At 41.6% G+C, this 14,806-nt stretch overlaps 1 protein-coding gene across 1 annotated transcript in view; it reads left to right on the forward strand.

Moving 5' to 3' along the window:
• The window catches only part of ube3c (ubiquitin protein ligase E3C), a 29,077-nt gene extending 16,563 nt beyond the window's left edge, over window positions 1–12,514 (forward strand). Inside the window, exons 17-24 of the mRNA XM_039617274.1 lie at window positions 675–815; window positions 1,262–1,394; window positions 4,114–4,361; window positions 7,083–7,295; window positions 9,210–9,398; window positions 9,486–9,552; window positions 9,678–9,808; window positions 11,383–12,514. Coding sequence (XP_039473208.1) covers window positions 675–815; window positions 1,262–1,394; window positions 4,114–4,361; window positions 7,083–7,295; window positions 9,210–9,398; window positions 9,486–9,552; window positions 9,678–9,808; window positions 11,383–11,553 — 1,293 coding nt within the window. The 3' untranslated portion in view covers window positions 11,554–12,514. The remainder of the gene's footprint in view (window positions 1–674; window positions 816–1,261; window positions 1,395–4,113; window positions 4,362–7,082; window positions 7,296–9,209; window positions 9,399–9,485; window positions 9,553–9,677; window positions 9,809–11,382) is intronic.
• The last annotated feature ends 2,292 nt before the right edge of the window (window positions 12,515–14,806 follow it).

The following is a 14,806-nucleotide window of genomic DNA, read 5'->3' on the forward strand; positions in this document are numbered from 1 at the left end:
TCTAAACGCCAAGTTTAATACAAAACAAACAGCAGCCTAATGGATAAAGCCCAGCAGGTGGATGGACAGGTCACAGCTGGGTTAATTAAAAGGCTGTAGGGTGGAAAGGTATTTAATGGTTGGCCTGTGGACCGCGTTTTAATCATAATGCTTAACAGTGAGGAGTGATTATGTTAGATGAGTGTTACAGGGGGATGTTGGAGAGTATGCTTCCAGCTTAAAAAACACTTGGCAGTTAAATTACAAATATTGTGTATTAATGAACAATTATATTGCACATACTGAGGGTTAAATCCATCGGCTAAACTTTGTGCTGAACATTGGGGGGGTCAAGATCTCTGTCTAAATAAATAAATAAATCTGGGTAAATTCCCAGATGATTTAACATGCAACTATTTTGCTGGTACTAACTGAAATGAGTAAAGAAAATCAACAGCCTATTTATGCAAGATAATTCATAATTTTATTTGGGGATTATATTGGTTGGGTCATAACCCCCCTAACCCCTCTGGAAATTACACCCCTGGTTAAATCTGAGAGTCTTGAAGTTATTTAAAAAAAGCACAAAGTATTTAGATCATGAGTTTTGAGATTGTTTTTTACTGTGATTTGGACAAAAATCACTAAATAACTATTTTGTATAAAAACAAGAAGAAAGTGCCTGATTCCCTGCATTAAAGCAATCGCTAAAATATCGAACACTGTGGTTTTTTGTAGTTGGTTTAGAGCCTCCACAGCTGTCTGTGTCCGAGGAAAGACATCTGGCCATCCTCACCGAGCTCCCATTTGTGGTGCCCTTCGAGGAGCGAGTGAAGGTACCGCACTGCTGCTCCATACTCAGCTGCACCATAAAGCTTTGAGTGTTGTATTATAGTGATTGCCTTTATATAGTATACATATAATGCTATTAAATTTGCTGGTTATTTTGAGAATATTAAAGATTGCCAGTAAGTATTTAACACTGTGGTAACAACTTGAGTGCAGCGCTTTATGTCTTTGTAGCTACATTCATATTTTTTATTGATTGGAGGTAAAAGTGGAGAAACAAAAATCCAGTTTTGTTTCAGTTATCCAGATACATATGTGGATTTTACCCATCATTGGGTAGCAGCGCTTTGCTTTTAGGAATTATTCATGTTTGTATGCTCAAAATCTAAAGCTCTCAATCGAAATGCAGTCAAAATTATTAACAGGATTAAACATTTTATAACTCCCAGGATTTTTCACTGACCCTGTCACCGGGTTCATGTCTTTCTTGTAGATCTTCCAGAGGTTAATCTTCGCCGACAAGCGAGATGTGCAGGGGGACGGCCCGTTCCCCGACGGCATCAATGTCACCATCAGACGCAACTACATCTATGAGGATGCCTACGACAAACTCTCTCCAGAAAACGGTACTGCATGCGCCGCTACAGTTTCAATAAAAGAAAACTGTAATCCGTGCGTTATTTTGTGGGTAAATAATGTGAAGCGTCATTCCGAGCACAAGAAATGAGGCGGCATTCTGTAGTAAATGCTGATAATGTTCCCGAAACTCTTGTTATGCTCCATTAAAATCTTAATATCAAGGATCAAGGTTTTGGTTAGCAGCAAAGATGAAGGTTGGCTCTCCTCCTGTGCAGAGTATTGAATTTCAGTAAAGCCTTAATTGTGGTCGCGATTATTATAATGGAGCGCATAAAAGCAGAATCAATTATTTTAAGTCACCTCTTTTGTGTTTGAATTTGAAAGGGTGCTCGAGAGGGAGCAATCTGATTAAAAAGAGTAGTAGGAGACCTGGGATAAAGACATGATCTATATCATTCATGTGTGTATATACGTTATAGCTGTCTTGATTTATTGCTATACATTAATTATTCTGAAAGATGACCTTTTACAGAATTTGATTATAATATTCTGCAGGTCAAGAAAGTGCTTTAGTGCAAAATATGTTTGTTGGATTAAAACACACAGCATCTCAGACTTGTGGGAATATATACACCTACTGTCCACTTCATTAGGTACACCTTGCTAGTACTGGGTTGCCTTCAGAAATGCTTTAATTCTTTGCGGCACTGATTCAAAAACATGCTGGAAACATACCTCTGACATTTTGGTCCATGTTGACATGTTTGCATCACACAGTGGCTGTAGATTAGTCGGCTTCATATCCACGATAGTAAACCCATGCAAATTGCAGCCTCAGTTTCCCTTTCTTAGGGTCTTCTGCTGCTGGAGCCCAACTACTGCAAGTTTCAGTGTGTTGTGTGTTCAGAGATGCTCTTCTTCTACTGTGGCTGTAATGAGTAGTTATTTGTGTCTTCCTGAAGCAGTGTGACCATTCTCCTTTGAACTTTGACCTTATCAAGGCAAATTCATGCAGACAATTACCCCTCACTGGATATTGTCTCTTTTTTGGATCATTCTCTTTAAAATCTACAGATGACTGTGTGGGGAAAATCCCAGCAGATCAGCAGTTTCTAAAATACTCAGAAAAGCCCGTCTGGAACCAACCAACTAACAAAGTTACTTAAATTATCTTTCCTCCTCATTCTGACGATTGGTTTGAACATCAGCTGGTCGTCTCGACCATGCCTATACGCCTAAACATATTGATTTGCTCCCATGTGATTGGCTGATTAAATATTTGGCTTAATGAGCAGTTTCCCTAACAGAATTGGTGGCAAGTTTTTCGGGACCCCTCAAAGCACTAATTAATACTGTATACATTAATACTGTTTATACATTTTCTGATGGGAAAATAAGTTCAAACCTCTAAAGGAACCTTTTAATATTTAATAGATGGATAATAATAACAAGTCAAAATAATTGCGATTTTATTAATTATTTTAAAAAAATAGAACCAGTCAGCTCGATAAAATGTTCAAGTTTTAGTTTTAACATAAAGGTGACATCAAAATGGAACAGGAATCGTTCCTGTCAGCTGCACTGAGTATGAAATAATTTAGTCACTGTATAAATGGTTTCACAGGGTTACTCAGAAGGTCACTGAGGGCGAAAATTAGGAAGAAGGTAGAGGAAGTTATGTAAGTGAATGTTTGCAAACCTCCACTAATATGATTCTGTCAAAATGGCCTAAAAATCTGGACTCTGATCTTAACTTTTCGAAATTTTAAGTTCTGTGAAAGCTGTTGGGCCTCTCCGCTCATTTCTTCTCCTTTGCTGTGAAGCATAGATTACTTTGATGTGTTAATCACTGTTTTTTTTTATATACATTTAATTGTTTCTATTCACAACAGTTTATATTTTTGCTTGCAAAACTGATTTCCTGCTTAGAACAAAATAAACTACATAAATATAGGGGTATTTAAAACAATGGGGGTCATCCAGCTGATTACCAGGAAGGGCATGTTTGGTAAACACAGTCACATTTCATTTGTTAGCTCATAAAAGCACTTAGAAAATAGTCAGCAAAGTTTGTTTAATCGGGGGGAAAAATCAGACAACAGATGATTTTAAGCTTTAAAAACATATGAAAGTATATTTTTTATGATTAGAAACACTGAATGCAGTGTGTTGCAGTGTACACGTGATGTAAAAAGCAGCATGTTGTGACTGCTGATCCACAGGGCTGCCGAAGAGTTACAAGAAACTCAGTCTCCTAACTTCCAAGAGTAACCAAGGTCAAACCGAACTTTAAAATAATGATGCAAGAGTTCAGTTTTGTCCTGAATTATAACAATCTCACACCACTTACATCACAGGAAATGGTTTGTTTCCTTATATGCCTTTAAGCTAAAACTATTGTTTTAAAGCTAGGAGCTAGCTTTGTTGTGAAAACCTCAGTTTATATGCTGTTCTCTCAATTTCATGGTAGAAAATAGGTTTGTGATCATAAAAACTGACAACATGACCATTAACTGTTAGACTGAAGATACTGGCAGCGTGTCTCGATTAATTTCCCTGCTGGAAATTACTATAAAAAGTAATGTGAAGTGAAGAATAAAAAATCTCTGAGATCTTCAGGAGGCTGTTGGTGACATTTATGGAGGGAAAATAAATTCAGTTTACTGTGACCATGAATGTTATCAGAGAGCGTCTTTAATATTTATTCTTGTTGTACCTTGATGAAATCTTCCTGATGTCCCGTGTCTTTTTTTTTTTTTTTTTAAGAACCGGACTTAAAGAAGAGGATCAGAGTGCACCTGCTGAACGCTCACGGACTGGATGAGGCGGGAATCGACGGCGGTGGGATCTTTCGCGAGTTCCTCAATGAGCTCCTCAAGTCGGGCTTCAACCCCAACCAGGGCTTCTTCAAGACGACCAACGAGGGCCTGCTGTACCCCAGCCCCGCTGCAGAGATGCTGGTGGGAGACTCGTTCACCAGACACTACTACTTCTTAGGCAGGATCCTCGGAAAGGTGAGCCTCCAAAGTAAAACACTAAGAAATATTAGCCTAAATAATGGAGGAGTTTGTCAAGAACTTAAATCTGGCACTTGCGCAGGTTTTATTTTCATTAATTAGCAGTTTGCGTAATCTGTTGATTGCATTGTTTTTCTGCCCCTTTCCTTGCCTGATGGCACTATTTATTAGAGCCTAATGTTTCTAAATCATCCTTAATGCATGTGGTGGTGATTGTTTATCAAGATGCCTCCTTCAGGGGAGTGCGTTGTTGGGAGGGGGGGTATCATCTCAGTCTGGAGAAGAATTACCTCATGACAAGCGGTCGCCTCTCAATTAGATCTTCCATTAGCCGATGATTCCTACCTCTTGTTTGTGTAGTGATCACATTTGGTTGGCACTAAATCAGCAGCTCGTCAGAGACAGGACATAAATAAGCGTTCAAAGCATGTGGTAATAGCATTTTGATCTCTTTTACAGTCAGGAACATCCAGGTCTCTTCTCTCTTGCTCGGCCCTAGATGGTCCAGTCCACTTATCAGAGCTCTGTAACTCCCCCCCCTCCTTTCTTCTTCTTCTCCTCTGCATTCTGTGGAAGTGAGACATGATCAATCAGCAGTTACAAGCTCCCCACCCCTACGTCTTGCAACATTGTGCTCCCCGGAGCTAATGGTTCAGGCAATTAGGTGGTGGGAAATTAATTTGAATTTGACTTTCAATTAACCTTACCTTAAGTTCCTCTTTCTCCATAAAAATGGACGTTTGAGTGGCCACTTGAGAGGTGTATTGATATTTGTTTAGTGCCGTTATTGCCCGGATAAAAGGCAACCGTTTATATAGATTGGGATTGCATCACCGCTGCTGCAGTGTGCACAGTGCACGGCGCGGCTCAAAGGACACAGGAGATTAATATTGTTAATTAATGTCCGAGGCGTGCCATTGTTGTGGAGGTGATGTATTACAGGCAGGAGTGGCTTGTCTGGGGGTACTCACTGAAAGTGGATTGAACATCAGAATAGAGGCCGGCCATCATCCTTCTTCCTCACTTGTCCACCCAGCTGACAAGCTGAAAGATTTAAGCCACAAATGGGAAAACATGAAAACAGGTTACTTTGCTGCTGCGGTGGCATCGCTTCAAGATAAAGATTAAAAAGTTGCGTTTAATCTAGATGGGAGCGTGCTTTTGTCCAAATATCAAGATTCTCTTCCAGCCTCTTTGGAAGTGGCCTTTTCTCTTTGTGATCCTACCCAAACACCAGCCCTCTGCACAGTCTCCTCTCTGACTGATAGTTCTGCACTGCTGATTGATAGAGATGCGTTTGGAAGGCATTATAATTTTATTGATTTTTAATGTTGTAAATTAAGGAGTTTATTTGGCAGCTAACAGAATGCACCTGCAATGTTGTTGGCATTTATTCCACCTGATGGTGCCGCGATCTGCTTTAATTGCGTTGCCACTGCACTCACTTATATTAAAAGGGCCTGGGCCATAATAATTAATTCTTTCCAGCCCAAGTCATTTTGGCACAATTTCTGGCAATAAACACTCATAAATAAAGTAAATGGCATTGAAAAAAAATAAGGCTACAGGTTTTTTCCATATACTTAATGCTGCCTCTTCCCGGCACAAGTGTTATTGATAGGTTTCAAGGGGCCACGCGGCGCATATGGTCTGAAATGAGTCGCGGCCACGAGAGAAATGCTAAGTGGATTATTTTGCATAAAAAATAGACAATGTTTGGAGTTGTGCAATTAACCTGTGTTTAGAAAATAGCCGTGATTTATGCTTGCGTGTGTGTGTGTTTAAGATGCATGCATTATGGAAATCCTCTAGATTTATAATCCATTTAGCTGATGCGGTCAGGGTTTTTAGCGCAATCATTTATAAAGACCTGTATATTTTAATGTCTCCAATGGGCTCTTTTTCGGACTATTCGAGTACATTAGCTTTTCGTTTTATGAGTCACCTGCCCGGCTGTGGTACTTAATGGCATTTAAGGTCAAGGTGAGAATTGGCATTTATAAAGTTTGAGCCCGGTGAAGCAGAAGCGTGTGTGTTTGCGGTAGGTTGTTTTGTGTATTTTCAGATGTGATCAGATTAAGTCTCTATCACTTCGTTCATTGCTAGGAGTTTCAGGCAAATGTGATATTTTGTTATTGTTTTTTTTTTGTTTCTTTAATATGTGCTTACTAGCATTATGGTTGCTGCTGGAAGCAGACTCTTAGTTATTTAATTGTGGTGTTTGATTCAATGAAACTAAAAAAAAGGCTGAAAAACGCCAAACACTGCAGTTCCTCTAATGGCCACTTGAGGCTGCCTCTAAAAGTGAGTAAATCTTCGTAGACTCTCATGATAAAATGCCCACCTTTATTGTGGATAGGGCCTAATCACATCTGCTTTTGACCTGTCCACGGTACAGTGTACCCGTTCAGCTGGACTGCAGTTTGAATATATTTGGCTTCTCTGGTTGGACAAAGACAAACTCTGAGGGAGGGCACGATTGATACAGAGAAATACATTTTAATTGGAATGGAAATCACAATTAACTCCTTGAATGGATTTGGTGCGGTAAAGTTAGATTTTATGCTGAATGCAGAAAATATTATACAAATTAATTTTGGGTTTTTGTCAAAAGGTTTAAACCCTCAATTTAAAAAACCCCCAAAACAAAACATAATTTCGTGGCAAATTATTTCATGATTCAGGCTTTAAGGGATTAACATCAACATTTTCCCGCAGGCGCTCTATGAAAACATGCTGGTGGAATTGCCCTTTGCGAGTTTCTTCCTGTCCAAGCTTCTTGGAACCAGCGCAGATGTGGACATTCACCACCTGGCCTCCCTGGACCCAGAGATGTATCGCAACCTGCTCTTCCTCAAGAGCTATGAGGGTGACGTGGAAGAGCTGGGCCTTAACTTCACCGTGGTCAACAATGATCTGGGAGAAGCTCAGGTGACCGGGGTTGGGGACAGGGTGGGATTTAGTTGGATAAATGATTCATGTGTACTTTTTTTTTTTTTCCCATCTCTTTGTATCCTGGTCATGTTTAGCTGTCTCTCCTTCCTCCTGTTTGGTTTCTCTTTGTGGCGTTAATAATTCATTTCCCTCATAATGTACCACTTTTCAGCTCTGAAAGAGATAAAGCACGCCACCGCTGTCACCCTAAGCCCTGCTGCGGTGCAGCGAACACAGCAGCTCTGTTGACCGTTCCACCTGCCTTTCCCCGAGAAATTACCTCACAGCACGCCTGACAGAAGCAGCTAGCTGCTCTTAAGCACGCCCCCTCCAAAGCTCAAGGCTCCGGAGATGAACAACCACCATCACCCTGAGTCACCTAAGCCCAGACCTGCACTCTGCACGGAGCTCCTGTTTACTCAGGGCCTTAGCGCGTCTTATTAGCTCTTCTCAAACACCTGAAATGGTCGAGTCACGGTAAAGCCCTCCTGGTCGCAAACACGACAGGGAAAACAATTTGTGAAAGATTAGGCACACACCCGGGAGCAGTCTGCCCTGCATTTGCCCTCGTGAGATAGCCAAAGCAAGCAAGATAACAATAGTAATTCTCTTACATTAGCACATAATCAGAATCCACTGTGAGTGAGAAAAAGACAGAAAATGATTAACTTTAAGTTAGACCACATACAGTGCAAAGGCAGAAGCTGAAAAATAACACAAAAAACCACAAGAGAAACCGCTTACATTATAGTGCGGTCTACCTGAGTATTGCGGCACTGAGCGCCTTTGTGAAGCTTATCGATCAGTTTTTGTTAAGAATGCGTCAGAGGTGCTGATTCATCACTGCTGCCGTTTCAGACAATAGTTTTTATTTTAGTTAAACAAATATCCTGTAAAGTGTTCATCGGTCAGTTTTTGTGACCGTCTGGATACGAGCATTGTTAAAAGCGGCGTTCCTGTTTGCCACGTGTTGGAGGTTTCTGAGAAAAATAACAAACACAGAATAGAAACTGGTTCCAACATGGCAACCTGATCCAACGTTGCAGCTGAAAGTTGTTCACTGCAAAACGATGATGTTGAGCTCATTTTAGTCGAGCTATCTGTGACAGTGATGCTGAAAATCTGTGCAAGTCCATATTTTTCCTCATGCGGAAGAGTCTGAGCTGATAACTGGCACTTTAGGCAGAATGACTAGCTAGCTGCAGATAACACACTGACCAAAATTAGGAAAATTAATGCAAACAGTCCTGCGGTAACTTCAGATGAGATTTAATCCGTCGTGTTGATCGTCCTGATTAAAACGTTTCACCTTGCCACGTGGTGCAGTGTTGCAGTATTTGCAGGAAATGCAGTAGCAACAAAGGCAGTGAGTATTTTTTTTTAAACCCCTATAATCAATTTATCCAAGATAGTAAAAGAAAGAGGAAATCAAGTTTCTGAACTCACGTTTGTACTTGTAATTTAATTGTCAAAACACAAGATCTCATATCCCAAGACAGCGTTGGAAAAAGATGAACATTACTTCGTTTCTTTTTTTTCTTACTCCTGCCGATGCTATGATGTCATCGCACTGCCAGCTTTATGAACTGAGACGAGCACATCTTATCAAGTGCTAACTGCTCTAAAGCTAATGAAAAGAGAACACTGGGCCAAATTGTATTGGACCAGATGTTCAGTAGTCAGGCTATATTTGGAAACACTGAAGTGCACTTCTCCGCACACTTGCATGGAGAGAGCCTTACCTTTAATCAGAGTGCCGCTGAAACTATTTTAATTACCTTTGTGTTATTGAATTAAATCCTGCATGCTGCAAATAAATACTCTAACGGTCACCTCGCAACTGAAAAACTAAAGAGAAACCGAAGAACCGTGAAAGAACCGTGTAAATGCCTCGTGTGCCTTCTGATGCAGGTGGTTGAGCTGAAGCCTGGAGGCAAAGATATTCCTGTGACCACGGCAAACCGAATAGCCTACATCCATCTGGTGGCTGACTACAGGCTCAACAAGCAGATCAGGCCTCACTGCCTGGCCTTCAGACAGGGTCTGGCCAAGGTGGTCAACCTGGAGTGGCTGCGCATGTTTGACCAGCAGGAGATTCAGGTATTCTACACGTGACATAAATAACTCAACCTGAAGAAACATAAAATGTGTTGAAGAAGCTAAAAATATGCTTTATACATCTTAAAGGTTCTGATATCTGGGGCTCATGTGCCAATTTGTCTCGATGACCTAAAAAACTTTACAAACTACTCAGGTAGGTACAAAGTGCTTTATTTTCTTATGTGTTTTTTCTGCATTTTGTGTTTTCTGCAAAATTTCATTTATAGAACTGAGAAATTTCATTCCGTTCTAACTTTACACCTTCATCGTCTCCTTCAGGCGGGTATTCAGCCACTCACCCCGTCATCCAGATCTTCTGGGAGGTGGTCGAAGGATTCACAGATGAAGAAAAGCGCAAGTTGCTGAAGTTTGTCACCAGCTGCTCCAGACCACCGCTGCTGGGCTTCAAGGTGATGTGGACTTTCCCCTCGCTTCCCCTCCTCCTCTTCTTCTTCTCTCTGTACTTGCCTTGCCCACCATTATCCTCTGGTTCTCCAACCTCAACAGAAGGGAGTGTTCCCTCTTTAATGGGCTTGTAATGAAAATGCCCAGACTGATAACAGCTTAGAAAATGATCGTTTTCAAATTAGCTGGCGATAAGACCCGAGTCTTATCACCACGTCCACTGTTGTTTTATAGTTCATGACCTTCCTCTGCTGAAGAAGTCTGTCTGTGGCCTCGCATGCTTGGGCTTGGCTGAAAAAGCCTTGGCTGGTCAAATATTGCCGCTCAGAACTTGGTAGCCTCTTGAACTTTTCAACTTTGCGCGACGGGGCAGAAAGCAGCAGTTTTCTACGAGATTAATATGCAAGGAAACTCCATCCATCTACTTCTGAAGACCGTTTGCTGAATCATTACCGCTAACCTCCTATTTCTGAAATGATTTCCTAATTGGAAGCTGTTTCGCTTTCTCACTGACTTGATTTGTGGGACACTTAAGTAGTTTGAGATAGGAGAAAAAAGGAGAAAGTGTTACTCTGAGCCATTAAACAATTTTTATGTCATACTTTGTCAAACCAGAAGGTGTAATCATGATATGATTGGTTTTAGTACTCCTTGTTATTGTCATCAGTTAAGAAAACTTGATTTTTGCGCTGTGGGGAGCAACGCTCTCCTCCTCTCTGTGTTTGAGAGCTGCCTCCACCATTGATAAATATGACTGCGCTCCTCCCTCCTCCGCTCGTCTCTGGGCTGCAGAGGGCGGTAATTCCTAGGGAAGCGGCCCCTGACCTGGGCCTCAGCTCAAGCCAGCTAAGCTTTAATTAGCTGTCGTGATTCGGCCCAGGATTCATTAGAGGAGAAATAGCTCTGTCAAGAGAAGCCATTTAAAAAAGATGATGGAAACTCTCCATTTTTTCCCCCCCAAAATGATGGCTGCGGTAATGACACTTTCTCAATAAGCAACGATAGTTTAATACGGTAATTGTCAGAAAAATGGGGTCATTATGGGCAAACCCCTAAAGAGCCATTTAATCGGGCAAGTGTGGCCGCTGAGCCATCTATGCTAACTTTAAATAGCAGGATGAAATCAGGGCGGAGTAGCTCGTGCGTTGGCCCGGCCAGTGATGGAAACGGTCTGTGTCACCGCCTGCGGATGAGGTGGCCTCATCGGCGAGAGGCTTGATTTAAAAAAATGCCAGCTAGACAACATGAAATGACCATTCCTCCAGCGTCTCATCCAAGGGTCAAACCGTGGGCTGATTTCCCCACTCGGTACCTTTCAAGCACTAAGATTATTTCCTGAATTTATACTTTCACTGTATTAGCTTAGCACTTAATGTCTCTCTTTTAACATTTATCCCCTTGTGGAAGTTGACAGTTATTGCTTAATCTGAATTGGTTTTGAAATTGGGATCATTACGGACACGTGTTGCTTCTCGCCTCATTTTTTTTTTTCTTTTTAATTTCCATGGTTTTAAACGCCTCGGGGATGTAGAGATTTCTCTCTATCAGTTTCTAATCGAGGGCCTTCACTCATAAACAGGAGCTTTACCCGGCCTTCTGCATCCACAACGGAGGGACTGACCTGGATCGCCTGCCCACCGCCAGCACCTGCATGAACCTGCTCAAGCTCCCCGAGTTCTGCGACCAGCACCTGATGAGGAACAAGCTGCTGTACGCCATCGAGTCATCCTCCGGGTTCGAGCTGAGCTGAGCTGTGCTGTGCCTCCAGACATGGACTCCACAGAGGTGGCTTTGGGGTGAAAGACTGAAAATAGACGAGGGGAAGCAAACCATGCACTGACTGATTTTACTGTTTGTGTGCGTGCGTGCGTGCGTGCATGTGTGTGTGTGTGCGTGCCAAGCCGATGGTGAGGAAATGCTCCCCCACAGACTGAAAGAAGGGTCCTTTTAAATCATTTGAAATGTTGAATCCCTTCTTATTCTTCAGACAGATCAGCAGCTCAGTTAAATTTTGCAGAAGGTATTTTGTGCATACATTAAAAACAAACAAAAAACAAACAAACAATCGTGTAACTGAATGGAGAAATGTTTTCACCAAAGATTAAGCGGCATCATGTTGAAACTGAAAAAGGCAATATAACAACAGACTGGGGGGACAGAGTGGGGAGGACTGTAAAGCCACTTTGTGGTGTGCCAAGGGCTGCGGAGGTGGGAGGAGCTTTTGTGTACAGCCGTCATGAATTTTCACGTAGAGGTCGGTGAACCTGCAGGTTTTTGTGATTTCTCGAATTGTTATTATTCCTAGTATTAACCGTCGTGTCTGATAACGATACAGTAAGTGTGCACACGCCATCTGAAGAATAGAAATGACTTGTCTTGCTGGATGTTTGGGGAGGGGAGCACTGAAGGGTTTTTTTTTTTTTGTGAATATGTATATGTTTACAGCTGCTCTTGTTATATTCATCTATTCAGTATTTGTACAGGTTTGTTTTTCCTCTCTCCTTTTTGCGTGACGAGTTTCTGTTTTCACACACGTCTGCTTTAAGGTGAACGACCCCCCCCCCCCTTCCTCCTGCAAGTTTGCTTTTTAGAGGGGGGAAGCAGCAACTGTGTCATGTTTGATGAGGCTTATAGATTATCAGTGTACCAACAGGCTGAAAAAAAATAAGAGTGTATGGAAACAAATAAACCCACTTTTCTTTTCTTTTCGATTTTTTCCCTCCATATTTTCTTGTTACTTGTAATTTACAGTAATGACCGAGACATAAAACAGTGCTTTGTGGGAAAATCTCCTCTTGAGTTTTATGGCCTCTGACATATAATTAAAGAAACATCCAGTTAAGAAACACTGAGCAGAACTATTCTGGCCTTGAGATGCATTATCGGGCCGAGCACAAATTAAGATTGTGTGCGTTTGTCATAAATCTACCTGCCCTCTGATGCAGTGCAGCCCCTGAGGAAGATATCCATCCCTATTTGGACTGAGTCCATCTCTCCATCCTCGCTTCTTCGCCAAAGCAGCCAACTCGCTGCCCCCCTCTTCTCATACACCGCACATCCTCTGGGCCAGAGAACTCAAAGTGGTAATTGGGTCTTAAAAACCAGACTTGTCATTGAAATGAGGGATTCATCTCAATTACTATGAGATTTATTTAAGACTATTACCAAGTGATGGATTATAACTGACAAAGTTAATGCAGGATGTTGTGAATCATCTTCACTGCGTAGCATACTTTAGCTTGCTCATAGGATTTTTAAGGGCTAATTGAAGCTTTTAGGCTTGTTTATCTTGCAGCGGAGCGAGGAAGCATCAAAAAAATCACTTGAGGGTGATTTGAGGGGGGTGGGATTGTAGCCTGCTTTCCAAAAAAAGATACCAAAGTGAGTGTGCCTGCGAAGCTGGCATGAAAACATGGATTTTAATTAACATGGAAGCAAACCTGAGGTTTGAACTGGCCATTTACTGAGCATTCTGACCAAAAAAACTGGGACATAGCTCCAGGTTGTGCATTAAAAGACATTAGTTAAGGCTCTAACATATTTCTTGTAGCAGATTGCCACCTGGTGGTCAACCTTTAGTACTGCATGGAAATGACTTTGAAAACACCTGAGGACCCTCTGGAAGCCTTTCAAGGTCACGAACAAATAACAGAAATATCAAAGCGATGAATTCATTTGTTTTTATGAATATGGCTCTCCTGGCTCTGAAGCCTGTGAAGGAAATATGGGTTTAGTCCTTTGGCATAGCAGTACATCAGGACAGGGAGTGCCTGTGCCGCCTTTCTGCCTGTCTAGACATGAAGACTGATCAGCCCAAGCTTATGTGAGTTGTGGTTGAAACCTTTTGGGTGCAGTTTAAATTAAATTTGATTGATTTTTAAGTCACATTCTTGTTGTTGCCCTACTTTGTTACCACGTCAAATTCAGCCACAGTAAATAATAAATAAAGAGACTTAAGTGAAGACTTTCAAAGTATGCAAAAGCACTGACCTATGCATGATACCTATTTTTGCTGTGATTCCTCCTGCTCAATGGGTGTAATTAAATCCAGACTGCCCTTAATGCCCAGTATAATTAATAGCTATCTGTCATTTTCATTGGGTCTTCTTTTGCTGGCAAGAGCTCCGGCCAGCTTTTACTGCAAAAACGACCTTCATCTTCCATTTAAAATCAATGCAGGCCTGTAATTTCAGCCTCGCTTCGGTTTGAAACTGCAATAACCTGCCCTGCTTTATTTGACTTCTTTAGGTTAGGATGAGTTCAGCTCACTGCTTATCAGTTCCTCAGCTATGTCTTCTGTGTATATCCTAAATTTCTAAGGTGTGACTTGAGGGGAGATCATCTTTTTTGTTAAAATGATTGAAAGCCACTATGCAAATGTGAGAACTTCACCTTCTTATTTCATAGTTGAGATTTAGTGTTAAAAATAAGCTCAAAAATTGAGTCTGAGCCTTTTCTTCTAACAGGCTTCTTTTGACTGTTTTGATCAAACAGTTTTATAATATCTTATAATATAAACTAAGCGCTGGCTCACTAAGCCTTTTTCAGTATATCAAACACACCCCAACTCTTACACCCGTGCAGAGGCGTGACACTGATAATTATTCACAATTAAAAGTTCCACTATAACAGTGCTAGTGTAGTGGGTATCCTCTTCTCATAGCAGGGAAAACAGGTGAGGTTACATGGAAACCTGTCCCTCCCTTCTCTGTGGTTTTGGATCAGGCTTATAACAACAGACACAGGTCGTATGTTTCTCGTGCCGCACGACAGATGGCGCAAAAAGCCGTTTGTCTGATTCTTTTGCTCCCTGAATGCCGCGTGAAAGCGCTTCTTATAATCCGACACGTTTCTGTTTGTTAGGGGATATGCGAGGCACGTGACAGCGTCGTTTCGTCCACTGTGCGCGCGTGAACAGCAAAGACAGTCTGGTGTTGGGTGTCATCGCGGATGTGTGAGCAGGTCACCGCAACGACGCTGCTGTCCACGCTCAATGACGTGCT

This window comes from Oreochromis aureus, linkage group 9, assembly GCF_013358895.1.
Source record: "Oreochromis aureus strain Israel breed Guangdong linkage group 9, ZZ_aureus, whole genome shotgun sequence".
Taxonomy (NCBI): domain Eukaryota; kingdom Metazoa; phylum Chordata; class Actinopteri; order Cichliformes; family Cichlidae; genus Oreochromis; species Oreochromis aureus.